This window comes from Heliconius melpomene, chromosome 21 (assembly GCF_056956725.1).
Source record: "Heliconius melpomene rosina isolate 202511_hmr_F chromosome 21, ASM5695672v1, whole genome shotgun sequence".
Lineage (NCBI taxonomy): Eukaryota > Metazoa > Arthropoda > Insecta > Lepidoptera > Nymphalidae > Heliconius > Heliconius melpomene.
In genome coordinates, this window is record NC_140409.1 from 5089795 (window position 1) to 5113579 (window position 23785).

Below are 23785 nucleotides of genomic sequence, written 5' to 3' on the forward strand. Positions count from 1 at the left end.
CCGAAATAGATAGGAATGGAAGAAGTGGAGAGAGACCTTTCCCCAACAATGGGATGGTGTAGGCTAGGGAAAAAAATATATAATTATGCCACAGCATTATTATGCAAGACAAATATTAAAATTGCGACAATTTAGCTTTAACCTGCAAACAGAACGTAGAAATTATTTTTTATTATTAAATTGAATAAATTATCTCTAGTTTACAGCTATAAATAAAATAGTTTACTTTTTTAAATCAATATAATTAAGCACTCGGTTACTCATAAATAAATTAACATGCTTATGAGAAAATTAACAAAACAAAAAAATTGTATTCTTTTCACTTAAACTATTTTAAAATTAAATCCAAAAAATAATTATTTTATATTTCATACTATCGGATTCATGTTCAGCACACTAAAAACCGTCGAAAAATCTGATATTTTTTTAAATTTTGTCGGCCTGTGTCATTTTCTAAGAGAAATACATTTTATATATAAAAAATAAGAATTAATGTTAATAATAATCGGTCGATAAAACATTTAAATGACCTAATAAAAAACAGAGTTTTAAGTTTTTACAATATTTTGTAGACATCCACTGCTTTACAATTAAGGCTACCTTCTTACCATCCACAAAGTATAACCACAAAATTAGCTTTCTCTGCTCGTCAAAAAACATTACTTTAGTATAAATAATAATAATTATTATAGTTTAAATGGAAAATAAGTTAAAAGTTAGTAGGCGGTTGCCTTTTTCTTGCACATTGCCTCCGATTTATCATCTTTACTTTCGCCAGAGAGTATAACTCTAAAACTGAAAGGTTTGAATGGATACCCTGCACCGGAGTAAAACTTGCTCATAAATTCCACCCTAAAAAAATGTTATATCATTGAAAAGAAAATGAGCGGAAAAAATATTCTACCTACAGCTATTTCAGAAATCAAAAAATTACAGAAGTACTTATTAATAAAGGTATAATTTTGTTTATTTTGTAAAAAAATGATTATATTTTACACATAAACTTAATAAAATATTGAGAATTTACTTAAATAAATTAACAAATTTTTATTTAGTTAGAAAGGCTAGGCTATTGATTTCCAAATAAAAACATCATAATTATTCTATATAATATTGAACTCTTATAAGAATTCATTTTTTTATTAATAACCAACCAGTGCAATCGCAAAGTATGAAGAAATGCTGATAGCCCCTCCATTACCACTAATATTGAAAGACTGAATATAGCCCAAATAGCAAATATAATAAATATTTTTGGTCCACCCATCATTGACGTTTCTCGTAGGCCAAGTTTTGCAAACACCATAACCCATAACATCTCCGAGAGCTCTAAAAGCAATATGAAATAATTGTAAATTGGTTCTTACTGATAACTTAAAATTTAATAAAAAATAAATGAACACAAAGAAAAAGAAAAAGAAAGATCCCGACGTATTGAGAACCTCCCTTTTTTGAAAGTCGATTAAAAATATATATTTCCAAATAAATGTAAAAACCATAAAAAATCATGCCAAAGTCAGTTACTTTCGACCTATTTGAACGAGAGACAGACAACAGATTACATAAAGAAACATGGAATTAGTTCTTTATACTAAAAAACCATTTGTCAGAGATTCAATTCACTCTCTGTTCTCATAATAATATTTGTTAGGCTTACACTTCTATGCTATATTCTCATTTCATTCTTATACTTTCCTAGTAATAGAAAAATTCTTATCATCCTTAAGCCTTAATGTTTTCAAAAGCAATTTAATTTTCAGTAGTTTAAATGTTATCTATTCTTCATATCAGTTATCTTTGGACATTCGCTCAACTCTGACTTTCTGAGTGAGATTAAACTAGTAGCTAAAAACAATTTTATACTAAGAATAATATATCAATTTCATCTTAATTTTTTTTCTATTACATTTCGTGTTCACTACAATTTAATTCAAGATTTTTTCATTAAATAAACCAACCGTAAAAGTTAGCTACATATATCTTTTTAAAATTGATAATATCTTTGTATATAACAATAGTCACAGCACCAGAAGCTCTCTAGAGGAAATATACTAAGATTGACGACTGTGGAAGAAATGAAAGAGCCGTGTTCAGCTTTCACCGCTTTTACTTACTACCTAACTCGCTAGGGAGACAGAGTAGAAATAAAATAACCAAGAATATTATATTCCTAAACTGTAAGCTCTAGCTGTAATTTACTATTAATATTAAAAAAGGTTACGTTTCAATTGTTAATTACATTTTATTTTTAACTCTTTTTGTCAACTTTTCCAAATAAAAAAATATAATATAATAAAGGGATAATTATAATCTTTTAATTTAACATAAAACTCACGTTCATGGGCCAAAGACAACGCCCACAGTCGAAGATAAGAAGCAGTATGAGATATGGTGCTCAAAACAAACTCTATAGTATGTACTGCTTGGTGTATCATCAGCTCACCGAATGTTGTGGTATATTTAGCAACCTCTGCCAATACCTTCTCTTCAGCCCTCTTGTTGGAAGAATCTTTTCGTTGATATCTTCTGAACTGACTTACTCTTTTCTAAAACAATTTTATAATTATTTTCGATTTGAAGCTAATGTCACAATGGCTACAATGTGACATTAGCTTCAAATAGGCAATAAGGCTAGATAGGTAGGTTATTCTATTAGTAAAAAAAACAAACCCCTTTTTGCCTGTACAATTAATGTGGGAAATGTTGTTATAGTGTTATAATTTTACCAATGCTTCTTCCTTCTTCTTTTTATAGTCAAAGTGGAGATAGACTGGCGTTCCAAATAACAGTATGGGTACGCAAATGACACCAATCAACACTAAAATCCGCTGAAATTTTTCCTGACCATTAAACATATAAGCATCACAATCTTCCTCCACAGGCTTTGTTGTAGACAGCAACACCATATCAATGAATAAAATCAAAATTAATGGTGAGCACCCCGCCCCTCGCTTCAATTCAACTGTAATAACGCATAAACAAACAATATATTTTTCATCAGTTTCACCCTGTATCCCGCACACAGCAGGGTAGGCAGAGGGAACCTTTTATAAGACCCTGCTAAGATACTCCTGCATGCTACACTTTCCGCCGAATTTGTTACGATGACATAACAAACAATAATGTTATAATTTTATAAGACTAACATTTAAGTAACTAGCCACACTTGAACATTTAAGTATTTAGATACCCACTTATTCAGTAAATTTCAGCTGACGTTATACCTATAGGCAATCACAATATCGAGAGAAAACTCAAGACCTATATAGACTTCTAGAAGGCCAACTTTAAAAAAATGCATTAAAAAAAATGTATATTGTGAGGAGGTTCCTTTCTCTGGAGCCCTAACTACCGATGGCCTGGACCCTTGCCGACCGTCGGATTATTATTTTTTAATTTATATTTAAAAACGAATTTCTCTTTGAAAGTAAAAGTATAAAATAGAAAAATACGACAAAGAAAATACTAAATACGCACCATATTTTCCACTGAACATGAACCATTTCATGTAAATAAGCACAACTAGCCACATAAAGAGACACGACAGGAATAGCACTTGAGGTATGAATTGCAAATAAATTGCATAGTACTTTTTAAAATATCTGCAATGAAAAACTTTTATTGTGCTAAAAGCTGTCAATATTACTTTGTGTGTTTAATGTTGGCGGAGCTGTTATGATTGTTAAATACATTTTTAGGGTTCCGCGCCTCAAATGGTAAAAAAGGAAACGTTATAGGATCGCATTGTTGTCCGAGATGTGTATAGGAATCAAGCCGAAATTCATATCAAATATTCAAGTCAACGATCCCTTCCAACTCAAAAAAATCTAGCTAAGTGAACGCAATCTAAAGATACGAGCATTTATACGTCGATTTTGATGCATTTGAATGTATGAAATGATTATGAAATTCACCTCGTAATCAAAACCTATATTGTACTGCTCCTGGACCACTCGTGGATTTATCAAATTTAACACGAAGGGAGAAGATATAAAACAAATAGAAGAAAAAAAAAGTAAAAATTATCATTACAAACTTATATTTGTAGTTCATTTCATACAAAATCAGTGCATATGCCCGCAAACTTATGCTTGTTTGTTTTATAAATAGTACTGTGACCTAAAATTTGGACGCACTTAACCGGTTTTATTTATTTTTAATTAACAAGTACTGCTATCGTTAGCAACTACGATGTACTTACGAGGAAAGCATGAGGAAGGAGGAAGCAACAATGAATGATGAATCAATGAATGAGGAAGCAACTGTCAGCTTAATTTAAGTGATATAATGTGAAGAGTGCCGATCACAAAGGGCCGGCCCGGCAAGGTCGTGTCAAGTGCACAGTAAATGTCAAGGTGCATTCAAACCGGGCGCACAAAAGTCACACGAAATAGAACTACTAACTAAGATATTATTTCTTGTTGTAATTATAATAAATTTGGATATTATTCAACATAGAGCAACTGATGAGGAACAAACTTAATATAATAACTGTAAATGGTTGATTTTTAGCGTTCAATTTTTATGGTTTTTAATCATATCTATAATTTATCACGAATTTGGGCACAATGCCATATATAGAGTAAATAGAATTGGCATTAACAACACAACATAAAAAATCTATTTTTCTATTTCAATAGTAATAAATAAAAAAAAAGCTTTTTAAAACAAATACGTCCTTGTGGACGCTGTAAACAAAACTTCACGCTAGTGATGTCCGCTCAATGGCCACAGCCGTGTTTTTGACGTAGTGTCACGTTACCTTTTTTTCACTGCCGACTGCCGGCAGTCGGCAGGTGGACAGCTAGGGGAAGAGGTATTTGGTGCTTTGTGAGAAAAAAAAACTTAAAAGCCGGTATGCGGGCGAAAAATTCCCGTTCGCAGATTGCTGAGGAATTTGTATTGTTAACATTGTACACATTACATTTATTATGCAATATATTTATTCATATTTATATCTATAAGAAACAAAAAACCGTAGCAGCCTGTTCTAATCGATTTTATAGATTCTTGATTCTCTTAAGATGTAATAGCGAATAACATGATGAATATTTCGTGTTAACATAAAAAACGAATCTACTAGTAATTCATTTAAACCTTAAGAGATATTAACTACTTACGTACGTGAGCAACGCAAGCAATGCAAAAGGTGGTAGCATAGCACAGAGTTCCAGGTATACTAGTATATTTTAATATAACATAATAATAGTTAAAATATTTAAATAATATTTTTAAAAAAATCTTACGTGTGATTAAAAAGACTCAAAACAAGTCCAAACATCATGTGGACGATTCCAATAATAATGGACATTTTCATTTTCAACGAGTTTAAATACATAATTTTATTTTTCGCCAACTGCAAACACATATAATACAATATAAACAAACACACAAAAATAACTACACATTATTGCTTCTTAATATAGATATAATATATTACTTTATAGAATTTTAAACAACCCTGTGTACTAGAAACAATAAAATTATATTTAATACCGCCCATATTGGATCCACGCCAAACACATAAGGAGGATTTGTTTCAAAAACCGGATTTAATGTTATATACTGATACGTCTCTATTTCTTTTCTTTCATAAGTGTTCTTCCAATATGGTGTCGTGAGAATGATAGATTTCGAAAAGAACACATTATATAAGAAACCGGTGTAAAGTGTGAACATTCCCATCATCAAAATCACGTAACGACCTGTAAACAATTGCATGGCTTAAAACATTCAGTAGTTACCCCCCAGTTAAGTAGTAAGTATTCCGCAATTAGCAGAGTAGCCTCCTCTACGTAGCCTGTTGTATGCAGGAAACAGCGTAAAGCTGATAAAATATATATATATATATATATATATATATATATATAATATTTAATTCAATATAATATAATAAAGCGGAAGAGTTTGTTTGTTTGTTTGTTTGTTTGTTTGTTTGAACGCTAAGATCTCTGGATCTACTGGTCCGATTTTCATTGTTTTTGTTTTATATGAAAGCTGCATTCTTCACAAGTGCTATAGGCTATATAACATTACATTACACATATAAACTAATATATTTTAAAGTACATTCTAATTTGACATGCAATTTATTCTGCCATGTTAATAACAACCGTCGCTACGCAACCGTTACCGCGACATTTTGATATTCATCCTTATGAATAGTCACTCTTAACATTTTATCTAGATTGAAATTATAGTTTACTGTATGGCATTCTAATAAATAATTAAGGAGATGTCACTGATTCCAAATGACCTAGCCTACGGGCGGCATAGTGTGAGTATGACCGACGCGAACAAGCAGATGACATTGACGGTTTTATAAATTTTCATACATTTTCGTACTCGAAATGAATTGTGCTCAATTGGCACGCTCGAAACGCCATATATCGAGAAATCGATAAATCATTTTCGAAATATTGTAAATGTTTATGTAATTAATTGCTGTTTATAATTAATTTAAGCTACACTTTGGTTTTCTTCTTATTTTATTTGATATTGCCCGTTAAAATTATCCTACTTAATAGAGAGAAATGTTTAGTTATTTCGTAGAGTCGATATCTATGTACGCACGCACGGAAAACTTTAGGTACTTTTTCTAATATTAAGAATATCTATCCTTTAATTACTTTTAATCCTTTTGTTGGTTCATTTCAATAACTCAGATAATTTTTTCTAATAATATGTCTCTACTTATTATTCTTTTTGATTATTTAAGCTTATATTTTCTTACTAATTCTATTGAAAATTGAAAATAATTTCATGAATATATTTAATAAATATTCTTATAGTTGAAGCAGGCGTAGCCGCGTCCGGGTCCACTAGTATATATATATATATATGTGTGTGTGTATATATATATATATATATATCTATATTTTATCAGAATTCAAGTATTTTTCTACTTCAAAAATCAAATTACTATGACCTAAAACATTATAAATTTACTATAGGATTTCCTACAAGTAAATAATTACCTAGATGTATATACAAAGGGTTTAATACAAAAAAAGTTGCAGAAAAATGAAAAACTAAAATAAATCAAATATTCTCATTCTATTACACCTTTCCGAGCGCTTTTGAGACGTCAATTAATATAAAAATGTTATTGTCAGTTCCACGGAAAGTTACCACCGGCTCCAAAGGCAGTTCTGTTCGGAAAAGCTGGCGAGAAATTCTAAAGTTACTCTTTTCGTATATTGTATTTGCTATATTTTTGTCACAGTACTTTTCTGCGAAGTATCAATCAGTGGTAGTTAATTCTTAAAATTAAAAATGTTTAAATACTCTTGAAAACATACCTTGAAATTGAATAGAAACTGAACTTACAAATAAGCAATCACAATGAGAAATATATATATATATAACAAACTCTACTCTGACTCTATCCATACCTATATTATAAATTCGAAAGTAACTCTGTCTGTCTGTCTGTCTGTCTGTCTGTCTGTCTGTCTGTCTGTCTTTTACGCAATCAGGGCCAAACCGCTAATTTAATTGTGATAAAATACTCTCATAGAGATACTTGAGGGTCCCGGGATGAACATAGGATACTTTTTTTTTCTCATATTTGTAATATTTTCGTTATATACCAATATATTAAAATAATTAATTTGACAAGGAATTTATTCCGCCATGTTAATAACAATCGTCGCTACGCGTTGCTAAGCAACGGTTTGCAAAGTTTGCTGTTTTAAGAAAACGTCACCCAAAGTGAGTTTGCTTAATGCATACATGGCGCGCGCCGATATAGATTTGTATACATTAACAAAAATTAGATGATTTCTATAATTTGATATTCATCCTTATGAAAATAAATATAATAGTCACTGTTAGCATTTCATCTAGATGGAAATTATAGTTTACTGTATAACATTCTAATAAATAATTAAGATGTGACTGATTCCAAATGACCTAGCCTTCGGGCGGCATAGTATGAGTATGTATGTATTTATTTGTTTGTTTGGGTCAAATTTAGTAATTGAAATTTAACCCTCTTCCCGTTAACCGATTGATCTGAAATTTGGTATACGCCTTTGATTCTGGTGACAATACAATTATCCATATTCAATATTATTGTGAATCCAAGATGGCCGCCGCTACAAGATGGCGGACAACTTAGTTTTTTTCAATCCCATCAATATGGGTATCAAATGAAAGGGCTTGTCAATTAGAATTCAGTGGACTATACAAAATCAAAATCCAAGATGGCCAACACTACAAGATGGCGGACAAGTTAGTTTTTTTCAATCCTATCAATACGGGTATCAAATGAAAGCGCTTGTCAAGTAGAATTCAGTGGACTACACAAAATCAAAATCCAAGATGGCCGCCGCTACAAGATGGCGGACAAGTTAGTTTTTTTCGATCCCATCAATATGGGTATCAAATGAAAGGGCTTGTCAAGTAGAATTCAGGGCACTATACAAAATCAAAATCAAAGATTGCCACTGCTACAAAATGGCGGATAATGTAGTTTTCAATCCCATCAATATGGGTATCAAAATAAAGGGCTTGGTAAGTATAATACAGTATACTATACACAATTACAATATGAATCTCCCACCTAAGTCAAGATCTGGTATCCTGTCGAGGACTGTGTGGCTATAGGGTGCCTAAAAATGAGACGTCGCTAGGGGTACACCACCCAAGGTAAAAGGTAAAAGCGCGCCGAGAACTGTATGGCACTAGGTGGATAAAAATGATATGTCGTTAGCGTTTTCCCCTCAAGATTCAGGCACATCTTGTTGTACATAGCCTTGCTCCTCTATTGGACCTCTGGGGGGTCGATTGTAACATTCTCCATTAACCTTGCAATAATGAGGCACTCAACGAATTGAATAGTAGGAGAAATAAAAACTAAAAACTTAAAAATAAAAAAGTAAAAAAAAAAATTTAAGTTAAACGGTTTTATATTGCAGATAAATGTACTAAAAAATAAAAAATAATTTCATGGAAATTATGATTACTAAAATAAAATCGTGGGGCACGTCCAATATCTACAATCGAAAGACATGGCATGAGACTTCACCCACCTAGTGGTAAGTAGAAAGTGTCCCCACGATTTTATTTTAGTAATCATAATTTCCATGAAATTATTTTTTATTTTTTAGTACATTTATCTGCAATATAAAACCGTTTAACTTAAATTTTTTTTTTTACTTTTTTATGTAATTATTTACTGCTTATAATTAATTTATCTCAGTTCGGTTATCTATACCGATGTTATACACTTAAAATATCGTAATTTTAATCATTTGAGATTTTATTTAATATTGTTCGCAAAAAATAATTATTATTTAATATAGAAAAATGTTCAGTACGCGCGCACAGCAAACTTTAGGTTTTTTTTTCTAATATTAAGAATTTCCTTTAGTTACTTTTACTTCTTTTGTTTGTTCATTTCGGTTACTCAAATATTTTTTCTAATAATAAATCTCCACTTATTATTATTTTTTAATTTATTTTAATTATTTAGGCTTATATTTTCGCGGGCGTAGCCGCGTCCGGGCCCACTAGTATATAATAAACCGTCGATCGCATTACAACCTGTATAACGTATGTCATACGGCATCTATACAAGTACATATACAAAACAAAAATAGAAATAGTATGAAATTGAATATTACCTCCAAAGAAAATATTCCAGATTTCATTTTTCGACGTTTTATTCATGTTTTCTTTCTCCACAGACACCATCCAAACCGCGAATGATAATAATATAACGCCATGGCACACGTCACCAAACATCAAAGCAAACAAAAAAGGGAAAGTTATAATCGTGTATAGACCTAGAAAAAAAAATTATGAAATATGTAATTGATATTTATATAAATTATTTAAAAACAATATATACTACAAAATTAATAAAATTATTCCTCATGTATCAACAAATTAAAGCAAAAATATAAATAATAATATTATATTTTAAAACTTATATACAACTACAGTTGATCGAAGGCTAGGCTAGGCTTTTAACTATTACTCAAAACGCATAACACTAAGAGGACGACGTAGACTGCGTTGCACTTAAAAATTTGACATTAATTTTGACAATATTTATTCAAATCTCTGCTTGTATTTTTTTTGTATAATTTCCACGAATTAAGGTCCATTCATGGCGTAGAGGCACAAGTGTGTGACTGTAAGCGCGTAAGGTTGTGAGTTTGAGGTTTGAGCTCCTCGAGGTAATGAGGTTCTGGAGTCATATTGACTCCAGAATTTGGCGAAAATGGAAAACGGGAACATTTTATTGGGATTGAGTGTCTTAACACAAGTCTCCCAGGTACCCTGTGGAAGGTACAACGTATTATTATTCACTTCGTTTTTGTTCCTAAAAGATCTTCCACCTTTATCAACATAAAATTAGTAGTTGAAATCAGCAGTAAATAAATAATGTAAATTGGAATAGTAAACAAAAGCAAAGCCACTTGAGTAAAATTATAATTTAAAGATTTTAATTTAATTTTTATTTATGGTGAAATATATCATCATCATCATCATCATCAGCCTGTCCTCGTCCACTGCTGGACATAGGCCTCTCCAATGGCACGCCACTGAGCTCGATCTTCAGCTCTTCGCATCCAGCCGCTGCCCGCCACTTTACGAATATCGTCACCCCATCTAGCTGGAGGACGTTACATTACGCTTACGCTTGGTGAAATATATAATACATGTAAAAGAATCAAGTCACCTGGATTCAGTTCTCTGTAGGTGGAGTCACCGTAAGCGTTTATAAGCGCTTGGAAACCTTTTGTAAACTTGTTAGTGCGGTGGAAAGTGGGCGGCTCGTCCGCGTCGTCCGACTTCAATAGAAAGGATTCAACATTCGCTTTCGCTTTTTCCTGACAACATTAATAGATTTTACATCACGTGAATTACCTTGGATTATTTGAAAACAATGTTTTCTGTTAAAATATGTTTTTATTTTTTTATGCAGTGAAATTTTCAGTTTTTATAATATAACGAAGGCGTCGCTTTCGATCCTCTCTCTATTATCATTTCGTATATATATATTTTTTTATGGAAAAAAGGACAAGGCAAACGAGCGTTCGGGTCACCTGATGATGATCACCGCCGCCCACGACCCCGTGCAGCACCAGAGGAGCTACAGGTGCGTTGCCGGCCCTTGAGGTGGAGATAGACGCGCTTTTTGAAGGTACCCATATCGTACCAACCTGGAAACACTGCCGCGGGTAGGCTATTCCACAGTTCGGTGGCGCGTGGAAGGAAATTCCTACGAAACCGCACAGTTATGGAGTGCCATCCAGCATCCGTGCGCATCCAGATGGTGTGGATGATATTTAAGTTTGTGACGTGCTGTGCGGTTAGAAAATTCGGCAGCAGGTAACAGGTCAAACAGTTCTTCAGAACACTCACCATGATATTAGACGTTAACTAGGAATTACTTCGACAAGAAGATCAATCCTTCTAAACAATATTACAACAGCTTAAATAAAGAATAATTACCGAGACACGAGTCAACATATCTTCAACTGTAGGTAAATCAGAGTCTGGAATCCAACATTGTCCAATAAGACATTTTTTTGTTATATCCAAAGTAAACATATTCATCGTATGGTAGATTGCTTTTGACTTTTTTATTTGGACCATCCACGTTTCCCATTGCTTGGCGACTGTACGCAGCGCTTTACATCTGTAGTATTTCATTTTCTGCATAACCTGTAACATTTGTAAGCGAACTTCTCTGTCTTCTCTGTCTCTCAATGGAGTCCAATAAAATTACATTTGTCGTTTATACGTTATATAGTTTAAAATAACTGTATAGGTTAATATAACTGTCTTTGGACTGGCATGTATAAGTAAAAATTAAATACTTGTGCACGATGTGTGTATACGTAATGTAGCACCTTCAAAATAGAAATAAGCGACGACAAGCGTTCTTAGAGCAAAAGAAATCATGATACATAATATTTTAATGTCACACCTGCGTCATGTGTGTTTGGAAAGAGATATTAAGAAAAAAAACATTCATTCTTTATTTTTCGCTTACAAAGCGCGACGTTGAATTCTTGAAATATTGGTTGGCGTGGGAGAGCGGAGCGTTATAATATAAGGTTCCCTCTGTCCTACCGGTATATGCGGGATACAGCGTGAAGTTAAATAACTAAAAACCAAGAATCAAGAAAAAGAAAAAGCTTCTGGTGCACGTTGATTATACTATTATATGTATGTTAGATTTAGTATTTATATGGTAAATAAACACATATTTATATTTCATAATTATATTTCATACTATTTCTCCTATCAAAAGCCTTTCTTTGAATGTGCAAAAAAAAAGTTTTTAAAACATCCCTGTTTTTTCTATAGATACTATAATTTTAAAACAAGTTAAAGTTAAACTAAGCAAGAAGAGCTTATTTCATAATTGTATACATTTCTTATAAGTAAGGCGAGCTTCAGTTCATGTAATTAGTTATTCAGTAAAAGCAGTCCAAAATCTTCTCCATATTCACTCGTTAAGCAATGAAATGGATATAATCTCTTTGCCTTTTCTTCCTCGACCTACATACCGAGCAGTTATATTTACTATACATGCTCGTTGTATTTTAAAGGAAGGTAAATTAGCATAAAATTCTCTAAACATTCTTTGAAATGTATAAAAGAAAATTATTTTTATATGAAATATAATGTTAAGCAATTTACCAGTCTTTAATAGAATCATAAAGAAATTTATATATACACAAATATGTCTTGCATCCATTGTGTATAATAAACACTACTATACTTTTTAACAATGTTATAAAACTTGAGACGGTCGTGGCGCAGGGGCCCAAAAGTGTGACTGTAACGCGGTGGTTGTGGGGTGCAATCCCTAACAATAAACATCACATTAACATTGAGACGCGGGTACAGCGTCCATCCATTATCGGTCTACTCATTTAGCGACTTTTCTACAAAATACAAATGTCATACGGTCTAATATTCCTTTAGACTCTACCTTCTCCAAGTCTCCAATCCGCAACTCCAGCTGGACACTCATGTCCATTCTTTCATCAAAACTTTCGGGGCAATTGTAAACATTTACATGGAAACCACTGCACACTTTTTCCAATCGACCGTAAAGCTGTTCTCCTTGACATATAGCTAAGAATGCCACTTTACGGATTTCTAGACCCTGTAACAAGTGCGATATTATTAAATTTATCAGCACATATAATGTAAATGAAAGTTATATTTCAGAAACGATATTATTGGAAGCATTTATCAAAATAATAGGAATTAAAAAAAATCTGTGCGTTTGTGCACGCTTATCTCAGCGCGCTTATCTCAGGCTTACTTTTTTTCCTTAAAAGGTACGTACGGAACCCTAAAAAAGAGTAAAAATTATAACAGTACACTAGACATGATGTGGTATTAGAACTAACCAAGCTTAATCCTAAACTTATAAGAAAAACATTTAAAAAATTCAACATACAAAGATATGACATAAAATAAAAATATATTAATCAAAGATCCATATTTCATTCTCCTTGGCACAGATACTAAAATAGAAACTATTAACGTCATCGTAAATTGATATTTACCTGAAGCATCTTATAATTACTTTACGAAGTGTGGTCCTAGCAGTAACAACGTTTTCTCTAGGTTAATAAGATTTTGTTATAAATACTCGTATGTGCTAACATAGGATACTTTTTTTCTCATATTTGTAATATTATCGATATATACCAACATATTAAAATACTCATTAATTTGACATGCAATTTATTCCGCCATGTTAATAACAACCGTCACTAAGCGACCGTTGCTAAGCAACGATTTGCAAAGTTTGTTGTCAGAAAACGTCACCCAAAATGAGCTTGCTTAACGCATCTCTGTATTGAAAACTGAAAATAATTTCATAAATATATTTAATAAATATTCGTATAGCTCAAGCGGGCGTAGCCGCGTTCGCGTCCACTAGTATATATATATATATACCTATATTAACTATAGTTTTATAATAGTGGTTTTACTATAATAGGTTATTTCAAAAGTTTCGTTATGGTAGAGCACTAAATTCAATTTCTAAATACCGTTGAATAATTATTATAGCACAAAGGCTAACATGCAGCGGCGTAGCATTGCTGCTCGTCGCACAGAAATTGTATACATTTATATTACTTTTGAATTTTCTATTATTTATATAACTTAACATTTCAAATTGGCAATTAAAAAAAAATATTTATTTATTTATATATACTTTATTGCACAAAATTACAAAAAAAAAACAATGTACAAAAGGCGGGCTTAACGCTAAAAGCATTCTCTCCCAGCCAACCTTGTCATGTGGGATAATAAGTATGCAGGTGGTCAGAAGTGAAATATACATACATATACATCCAATAAATATATAAATATACATATAATAAATAGTTATACATATAATATATAATTATAATAAAATATTACGGATATTATAAATAAAAGTAATAAAAAAAAATATATAAATCGTTTCCTTATTTTTGTAAGTAAGCTAATTTTTGTACGGAACCCTCGGTGGGCGAGCTTGACTCGCGCTTATCCGGTTTTTTTACATATTATACTGCTTATTACATACTAATATTTTCATTTCTTTACCCTGGTTTCGAGGCAAAGCGTGGCGTTGAGTTGGTGGGCGGAAAGTTGGGAGCTGTTTTAATAAATTTTAACTAGCCGACACGTGAACATTTCGTTAAGCGTTAATTATATTTTTGTGAATCACTTATATTGTGTAGTTCTTAGCAGGTACTAAGTTATATCAGGTTCATTGTTTAGAATTGGCTGGTATTGAATGTGGTACTTATATTAATTAACGACTTCCCTAATTGAAGACTTCTCTGAATTTTAAATAAAACTTCATTCTTTCATTTAATATATAAAATAAAATATAACCTTAATATCTTATATAAATTGTGAATAATGTAGCTTTCTGATTGTAAAAAAAAATCTTGATCGATTCCGGAGATTATCCCTTACAAACAAACAATCAAAGTTACAAACTTAAGCTTTTTATTATAATTAGTAGGTTAATATTTATAAGCATAATGTAGTAAACTAACCGTTTGAGGTTCCTGCAATATAGTATCCTGTGTCGCTCGCCTGTAGTAGATATTTCCGTGGGAAACCCTCCATAGCATCATTTCAAAAGGAAAGCTCCGACTTCGTTTGACGACTCCAGTAATCACAAATAGACGGCCTAGGAACCCAGTGTCACCGCCAGCGGCTCTACAATAAATTTAAGAAATATCCAAACTAAAACAAGGCCAGTCGTGGCACACAAAGTTCGACACACAAAAATCGACTGGTTTTGGGTTCGATCCCCACTCGAGTTAAGGAAATATTATTTAAATTTATTCGTTCTGGTGTTGAGACAAAACGTGGCTTTCAGTTCCACCACTCAACACGCAATGCCTCGGGAATTCGGCGAAAACGGAGAACAGAGTGACTTAACTCTAGGTACCCTCTGCCTACACTGCTGTATGTGGGATATAGCGTACATCTTATCATACTATCATAGTCTGTTTTATAGTTTGTATCAATATTTGAATTAAATTAGTTTAAAGCTTAGCTCTAGAACGCATTTCTGAATAGGTTATTTGTAGTAATACTAGTGGTACGTGGTCGTGGTTGTGAGTTGAACCCCCACCAGAGAAAATATTTTTCTTACTTTCCAACATCTTCCATTAAATCAGCTTCTCCCAGCATTGGACCTATGTGTCTAATGACATAGCTCATTTCAGTCAGCTCCAAGTAATTCTTCAAGAGCTGCGTTTGATTTTCAGACATGTTTAAAACATCACCTTCCCATTTTTCCAGTATATTCTAAAAAAAAAACACAAATTTTATATATGCATATTATATACGAAAACTTTAAAAAAATAAAGATATTTATACGATTTTTATGTATTTAATTTAAAATAATTAGATAATAAATCTCTACAGATTGCAACTTCATTGAACAACTTCAACTGAATTTACAGTGTGCAGCAAGAAATATGATCGGTAATCATAGGTGAACTAGAATAGGTGCACGATAAGATCTTAGCTGCGTTATACGTGTACATCCTGCTTCCGCTTCCGATCCTGTTGCAGCAAGGCTTGACATTTAGAAAAGCAATTTTAATTAAAAATAATCCTTCAAGAATAGCAAAGATATAAGAATAACATTATTACTTATACAATTTATGATTAAACTAGAGGTACTTTTGTAATATAATACAAATATTTACACCTAAGAAAATTAAATCAGCTTCACGCTGCATCCCGCACACAGCAGGATTAGCAGAGGGAACCCAGTATTAAGATACTCCGTTCCCCACTTTCTGTCGAATTTTGGAGGCATTGCGTGTTGAGTGGCAGAACTCAACGCCGCCAATAAAAAAAAAAGCTCAAAAGTTAACTTACTTCTAGTGTAGTTATTTCATTTAATGGTAGTGCTTTAGGTGCCATACTGTTATATTCAATTACTCTTATCTCGTCTTTTAACATTTCTCCCTCCATGTACAGAAGCTTACGTTCCATCTCTGCGCACCTACATAGTTCCGTAACATAATTTCTTTGGAACGGCTTAATGTCAGGGGTCATCTAAATATATATGCATAAATAAATATTCAGTTATTATTATTAGTATAAATATTATTATTTTAAATTATTTGAAAAGCTATCTCCAAAATACCTAAAAAAAACGTATGAAAATATTTAATTTCACGTTTGTTATTCAGTATTCGAAGCTTATATTCAAATTCCTATCAGTTCTAAATGCTGAAAGCACAAACACAGTGGAAACAACAAAATTGCTTTGTCTAGTCTTTCCAAACGACCGCACTAAAATGCAAACGCGGTACAGGTGGTAAGTGAAATATACTTGATAAATCAGCCAGACATAAAAATAAAAATAAAAAGTAGTGACTACAAAAACATTCGCGGATGAACGTAGAGAATAGTAAATTTAGGCACATTTTACGTGCACTTGCTGTATCCGTACGTAGCGTATGCACAGCGATTGTGAACGGTAGAATGTGAAAACAGACGGCGAAATACTTAAAATGAGGATATATATGTTATCTTTTGATAAGTATTACTAAAATAGAGAAGATACCATTTTTATGTTATTTTTTTGTCAAATGTTACGGAACCTACATATAATTATATTTTTCTTATTATATACTTATTATATAATTATGTTTTTCTCAACTGTTTAATATGGAGCTTACCTATACGAATGAGAAATAAAAATCTGTGGTAATAATTTAATAACATACTGCTTCTCCATTGTTCTACATCATCAATAACTAAGTTCATTTATATATTTTTTATTTTTTCAATAAACTTATATAAATAATGAATACATTTATTTTTTTATTTTTTATTTATATAAAGCGATGTCCATTTTCGTAAATATTTTCTTAACATTTCTATGTATGTAACTTCTCTAAGTTAATATTTTATATTACATATTATACATATATCTAGATTAAAATACATTATAAAATTAACGTCCAACAATTCTGTAGTCTCCATAAAAGCATTGTATGTTTATACAATATTTAAACTGCACTTACATCAATGAATTGTGCACATCCCATTTCACCTAAATGATCGACGATCTCAAACGCCGTATCCGGTTGCAGGAACATATCACAAAATGACATGGGATCACTTCTTAGCATACAACCCATTGTGGATAACAAATAACTGTAGTCGATATACTATTAAAATTAATTATGATATATGTTGAAAGCGTTGACAGGTTACAAGAACCGTTTGAAATCTTTTGGAATTAAGTTATATTTTTTTAATTGACTATTGTTCATGGCCAGTTATTTTTTTGAATACATTATTCATTAAAAAAAACATATTTCTCAGCCCAAAAAATAATTATTATCTTTCCACAACTCTCTAGTTAATTTAAAACAGATAAATACATTCAATTATATACATAAAATTAATTAAAAAAAAATTATAAAAAAATTGTTAAATTAAAAATAAAGTGATATGAAAATTACGGAAAACATAATATATTATATTTTGTTCTCCATATAAAATGCAACTCTTCTGCTCTTTAGCAGGTTCTTAATGCAAGTATTTCAATACAAAATGCTAGTTTTCATGTTGAAATATCTAGCAACGTCGTTTAATTAGACCAACCTCTACCACACGGACCTATTTTGTATCTTTAAACGTAAATCAACAGAGTTTTCGTTAGAACAGGGTCGATTTTTCTTCTAACTCAATGTTCTTGTGTTATTCTTGATCCCTCCGGGAACCTGAGGCAGCAGAATAATTTACATACCAAAACTAACTTTTGAGGTGGGCTCGAGACTCCCAAAGGCAAGTTAACCTATTTTCTGGTGATACGTATTATACGCAATTGCGAATACTAAATAAAAAAACATGCTCGTACTTACAGGTCATGTAAGAGTTTATTATTCACTGACTTCATGTTTCTATTTAGATATATTAATTTTACTTTATCCTTATATTAAGTACTGTGTTGCTTTTATTTCAAACTTAACACATTTGGTAGTTGGCAACTCTCTCTCTCTCTTTTTATCGAATTTGAAATTTAACGAGACTGCCTAAAACACGTAAATGGTAAATAGATTCATTTAATATTATAATTGCTGCGGTGTCCAAAGTTTGCGAGTTTAATGTAGCTTCGAATAAGCCGGAAGCAAGACATGAAAGTGACTTTAAATTAAACGCCGAAAGTGTTTTAAAATTCAAATGGTCGCTATTTGTATATAAATGATAAATATACCTACTTCAGACAGTCTTACTTAAGCCATGCATATTAAAGATTTATGAAATACTCTACGAGTGTTACTTTCTAGTGTTACGATATCCTGCATGCTCTATTAATTTCTTCACGCTGTATCCTACATATGGCAGGCAGAGAGGACGTAGTGTTGAGACACTCCGTTCTCCACTCACCGTCCAATTTTTGAGATATTAGGTGTGGCGATTAGGAGTGCCGAATTTAATGTGTGGTCTCCTTACCAGAGTGAATATTAAAGATAGAAAATGAAAATAATTCATTTCCTCGAATAGGAATAGAACTTACAATCATCGTGGCTCCAGTCGGACGGTGTGCCGCTTTGCAACGCAAGGCGGCAACAATTTAATGTTAATAATTTGTAATGTTTAAATGAGCAGATTGTCAAATTATTTATTTATATAAGATAACTAGCGGCCCGCTCGCGGTTACACCCGCGTGAACTATGTTATTATTAATTTCTGTCTCCATGACTACGTCCTAGTGACGTCTATGCAAAATTTGAGGCACCTAGCATTTGTAGTAACGAAGTTTCATACAAACTTTCGGCCCCAAAAACAACCCCTTGGAAGTCGAATATTGCAAATTCCCGTCTTAGCGAGCACCTACGTTCTATAAGTAACTCCTATGCAAAATTTGAGATTCCTAACACTTGTAGTTTCTGAGATTTCGTGATGAGTGAGTGACCTTTCGATTTTATATATATAGAAGATGACGGTGATGATGATTATAAGCGTACTCGCGGACGCGCGCAGCTTCGCTTGCTTATTTAGGGGTGAATTCTAATAAACCACGAATAATCTTAAAGTCTCAAGTCCTTTTATATATATAGATTATTGTGATTCAAGTGTTCATCGTTAGTATAGTAAGTCTATATAATAAGTACTTTGACTTGCATGTATAAGAAAATAATAAATTATTAAACAATTAATGAGCTCTTATAATATGTCGACAGTTCTAGAGATACAAGAAATTTGAAATATAACGTCCATCTGAATATAATTTAATTTAATTTCTACTATTTTTTTGTAATAAAAATAAACATTATATTCGTATGCTATATTAATTATGTGAAAAAGTTTTGTAAATAGACAACATGCATTATTAATTTAAATTTAACATAAAAAATACACAAGCACACTCGTGTTTCATAAAAATAAAACCAATATTATTTAAGAGGAGTCATTTATTGTAGGAAAAAGTCATTATTAAAAGTCGGGATAACAAATAAAATATTTTTGTCTGATGAAATTCCTGTTTTAAAGTTTTGCTTAATTCAATATTCCTTTGTTGTTGTTGTTGACGCCGGACTGTATTTACTATACACAAACGCCAGGGATTTATTATTAACCCCGTATCGAAAGCCTTTTGTAGCCGTCAGTGTAAACGTTTTTTTTTTATAATCAAACAGGTTTTTTAGAATTTTGAATATTTATTCTGGTATATTTTATAGAAAGACAACAATAATATTATATTTCACAGAATTTAAGTTTATACAGTGTAAATTTATATTAAAACAAGTTTAATTAGTTTGATATATTCGAAGCTATTGTTGATTTCGTTAACATATTTTTTTATAATTATAATGTTTTGGAGGATTTGGTCTTATAGAAGGATCATTAAAAGTAGAGTGGCTAGTCAATCAAAACTATAATAATTATTTACTATTTATAACTGGCAGTCCTTATTGCATATTGTAAAACAAACTGTTGATTGTGATTTCAATGCAAATGTCATACTCTCCTTTCTCCTTCCTTTCGATCTCACTCTCTCAAAAATGTGACTAAATTTTGATTAAAGAGTTTGTTTGATTTATTAATTTCCGTAATTTTGTCCAAAATTTAGTTAAATTTTTGAATGAAATTGTATTAAATATTTATTTATTATTAAGCACTCAATGGAATTGGCTACAGTTGATCTTAGTTTAAATCTTAACTATGTTATACTTGGATAAAGTTCAAGTTTATAATTAATGTGTATTTTCTTGTACGTGTTAGTTTACGTCTCCAGGCGAATCTGATATTAGCTTGTTAACTCGAATACATTTGGCTAGTTCTTGCCTGTTTGTTACAGCTTACTTAGAAAATTATCTTTTAATAATTGTATTGTTGGCAGGAAGCGGATGGGTCCGAAGAGCTGAGTGAGGATCGAGTGTGTGTGGCGAGAATTGGGGAAGGCCTATGTCCAGCAGTGGACAAAAGATGGCTGTTGATGATGATGATGATGAATTGTATTGTTTGCTACTTCAAATGGAATTAGTCCACCGTCAATCTAGCAAATTAAAGTTTTAAAATTAATAGTTATTGATTGGATAAGACTGATATCAGAAATGATATTGAATGATAGATGAAATTTGTCTTGAACATGTAACAATGAAAATATTAAATATTTCATTTCCTCAAGTAGGAATCGAACCCACAACCTGTTGCGTTTCCAATCACACTGGCTGGCCTCAATTGTGATTTCACTTATTTTAATTCGATATCAGAAGCGTCAGAGAAGCGTCAGACAAGCGAAAAATTTATTATTTATGAATTTGTAATTATGAGGTCCCATTCTCGATATTGATAACTTCAGCTATCAATAATTATTTAGAGTTCTGTACCTTTTAAGGAAAAAAGGAATCCTTGTAAGATGACTTTGTTGTACACCCTGTCTCTGTCTGTCAAGAGCCTTTATCTCAGGAACGAAGATATATATTTATTTTTATATACTTTAATATTGAATCTAGTGTAATTTTCTCCATAGGATCAGAAGTAACACCGCTTCTCATAATGCTATGTCAGTAATTGTCATTTGCTAGAAATTAATGTATTCCAGACCCCATGATGGTTGTCAGAAATCGTATGTCATATTAAGGTAGTTAAGTGTAAGCGAGCGGACCACCGGCAACGTGACGTACTTCATTAGTATAATATAATATCCAACAAAGCGCTCGAAGCTCACATACGCAAATCACCTATTTTACAGATTAATTGAATATCATTGCCTTCGCTACAATTAATTGAATTTCACGGAAAATGGAGAATGGAGAGTCTAACACTAGGTTCCCTTAGCCTACCCTGCTATATACGGTACCCTATATACATACCCTACCTACATACACATACCCTATATACCCTATATACGGTACCCTATATATATTAAGACAGGTAGTGTGGCTCAACATTCAGACATAAACATACGAGTACACCATTCTGGATATTAAAAAGATAATTTTTTTAAAGAATACTTATTAAAGAATATTTTTATAATATTTTTGTAGAACGTTGTTTTTATATATAAAATGAGATACATTACAACACAAGGTTAAGCCAGCGCACGCGATGTAAGTGTTCAGGAAGCCCATTTTCGGCTATCTTTTTGTAAAACAATGAAATTTCGGGAAAAATAAAAAGACTTCAGTAGGCACATACGCAAACATAAATTTGGCAGTTTTTATATATTATATTTTCAGTTTTCCTACAGTTCTGAAATTGGTATGGGATCCTAGGTGGACGAGACCAACTCGCACTTGACCGGTTTCTTTTATTTGTTATCGCATAAAACTGTATCGAAAGCTCGATACATGAGTATCTCTTCACTTGTACAGCATTTTTATTCTATCAAATGTTAAAGTATAAGTCGCTTTAAGTGGTAATATATAGAAAATGTTATATTTTTATTCCTACCTATTTAATCGAAGTATAGCGTCTAGTATAACATTTGGTCTATCGACTAAATTTAAAATATAATATTTTTTATATAATATTATTAGTTGGTGAACAATTACTAAATAGTACATCATTTTAAAACTAGACTTTAAACTTTTTTTTTCACCAATCAGGAAGAAATCAAAGAAGACTTGTAGCATAGCATCACGTTTTACATATACTTTAGTCACATAATTTTATGCTCATTTCTAGAAACAGAACGTTTTAGAGTTAAACAAGTTATTTCCGGAAGCTCAAGTGATTCCGTCGATTGGAATAGCGCAAGTACAGTAATATGGTCATTAACAAGCCCGTTTTCTATCTACGATTGCGTATAAAACGGTAGCTCGAGACCACAACTTGTGTTAGGTTTCATTAAATACAATTATTTTAAGTTTTGGTGAAATTATGATAGTGCTACTTTAATAAAATAAAAAGAAAAATTGAGAAACTTAGACATATATAAAATTTTATATGTTGATTTTTTTCTATGAAATATCTATTAATTGTCACGTTTCAAATTTTTTCCTTTATTTGTATTGTAAGTTCACACTTCGCGCTAAATTTCAATTTCAATACAACTGTAATTCCACGAGAAGTACACTATAGGTTTTAATTACGCGGCGAATTTCATACAAAATGTAGCAAAAACGAAGCATAAATGCTTTTATTTTTTTGATTGTCATGACATAGAAACTTGATTTTTTCTGAATATTTCTGAATGAAATTAATATCAAATATATTATTTTCCACGCTATCTCGAAATAAATAGTCTAGACCATTATTCTTAGTTATAATCCATATTATTCTTTTTGTGGTACGAAACTCTAAAAATAGACAAAACTCTTATCTTCAAACAGTCTGTGTTGCTATTCTTTATTTTGCAGGTCTCACAAAATACCTAAATTAATATCGACGTTTTATAATATTGTGCTGTAGGTAGTATTGACTTAATGAAATTCAAACAGCAAGTACGATACGGTTCTACATCATGTTTCAACAGCGCTACAACGTTAAATATTATTTTACGAGCATTAATCATACATTTGGCTGTTCATGTTTTTGCAAAATAAATATTTGCCTTTGAAGTACATATATGCAAAACGTTTAATTTTCTAGATAGTTACACAGAATTCAATTAATTATACTTCTTTTTTTCTCTATTAACGACTGTCTGTATACAAAGACCTGTAAAAAATATCTTAGCAATTCAAAATTATTATTATTTATGCATATTTTATAAGACATGGTCAATTCTATACTATCACGGTATGCATGACTGAACAAATATTTCACATATTTACAGGTTTTCCCCAGGTTCTACGAAGTTATC

General features: G+C 31.6%; 1 protein-coding gene across 1 annotated transcript; it reads right to left on the reverse strand.

Moving 5' to 3' along the window:
• Positions 1-716: 716 nt before the first annotated feature.
• On the reverse strand, positions 717-17663 carry LOC146526966 (V-type proton ATPase 116 kDa subunit a 1-like). The gene is made up of 15 exons (XM_085206419.1): positions 17547-17663; positions 16390-16569; positions 15653-15807; positions 15045-15210; positions 12962-13138; positions 11470-11682; positions 10694-10844; positions 9630-9791; positions 5497-5705; positions 5247-5356; positions 3478-3602; positions 2727-2962; positions 2336-2546; positions 1155-1329; positions 717-852 (listed from the first exon to the last, which is right to left on the reverse strand). The coding sequence occupies exons 1-15, from the start codon at positions 17661-17663 to the stop codon at positions 717-719; spliced, it is 2523 nt and encodes an 840-aa protein (XP_085062545.1).
• Between the last annotated feature and the right edge of the window lie 6122 nt (positions 17664-23785).

Coding starts and splice junctions, on each gene's coding strand:
- LOC146526966 (XM_085206419.1), bottom strand. CDS start 17,663: ATGGGTTGTATGCTAAGAAGTGATCCCATGTCATTTTGTGATATGTTC. Junction 15,211..15,652: donor TTAATGGAAGATGTTGGAAA/GTAAGAAAAATA, acceptor AATTTATTGTAG/AGCCGCTGGCGGTGACACTG. Junction 853..1,154: donor CATACTTTGCGATTGCACTG/GTTGGTTATTAA, acceptor ACATTTTTTTAG/GGTGGAATTTATGAGCAAGT.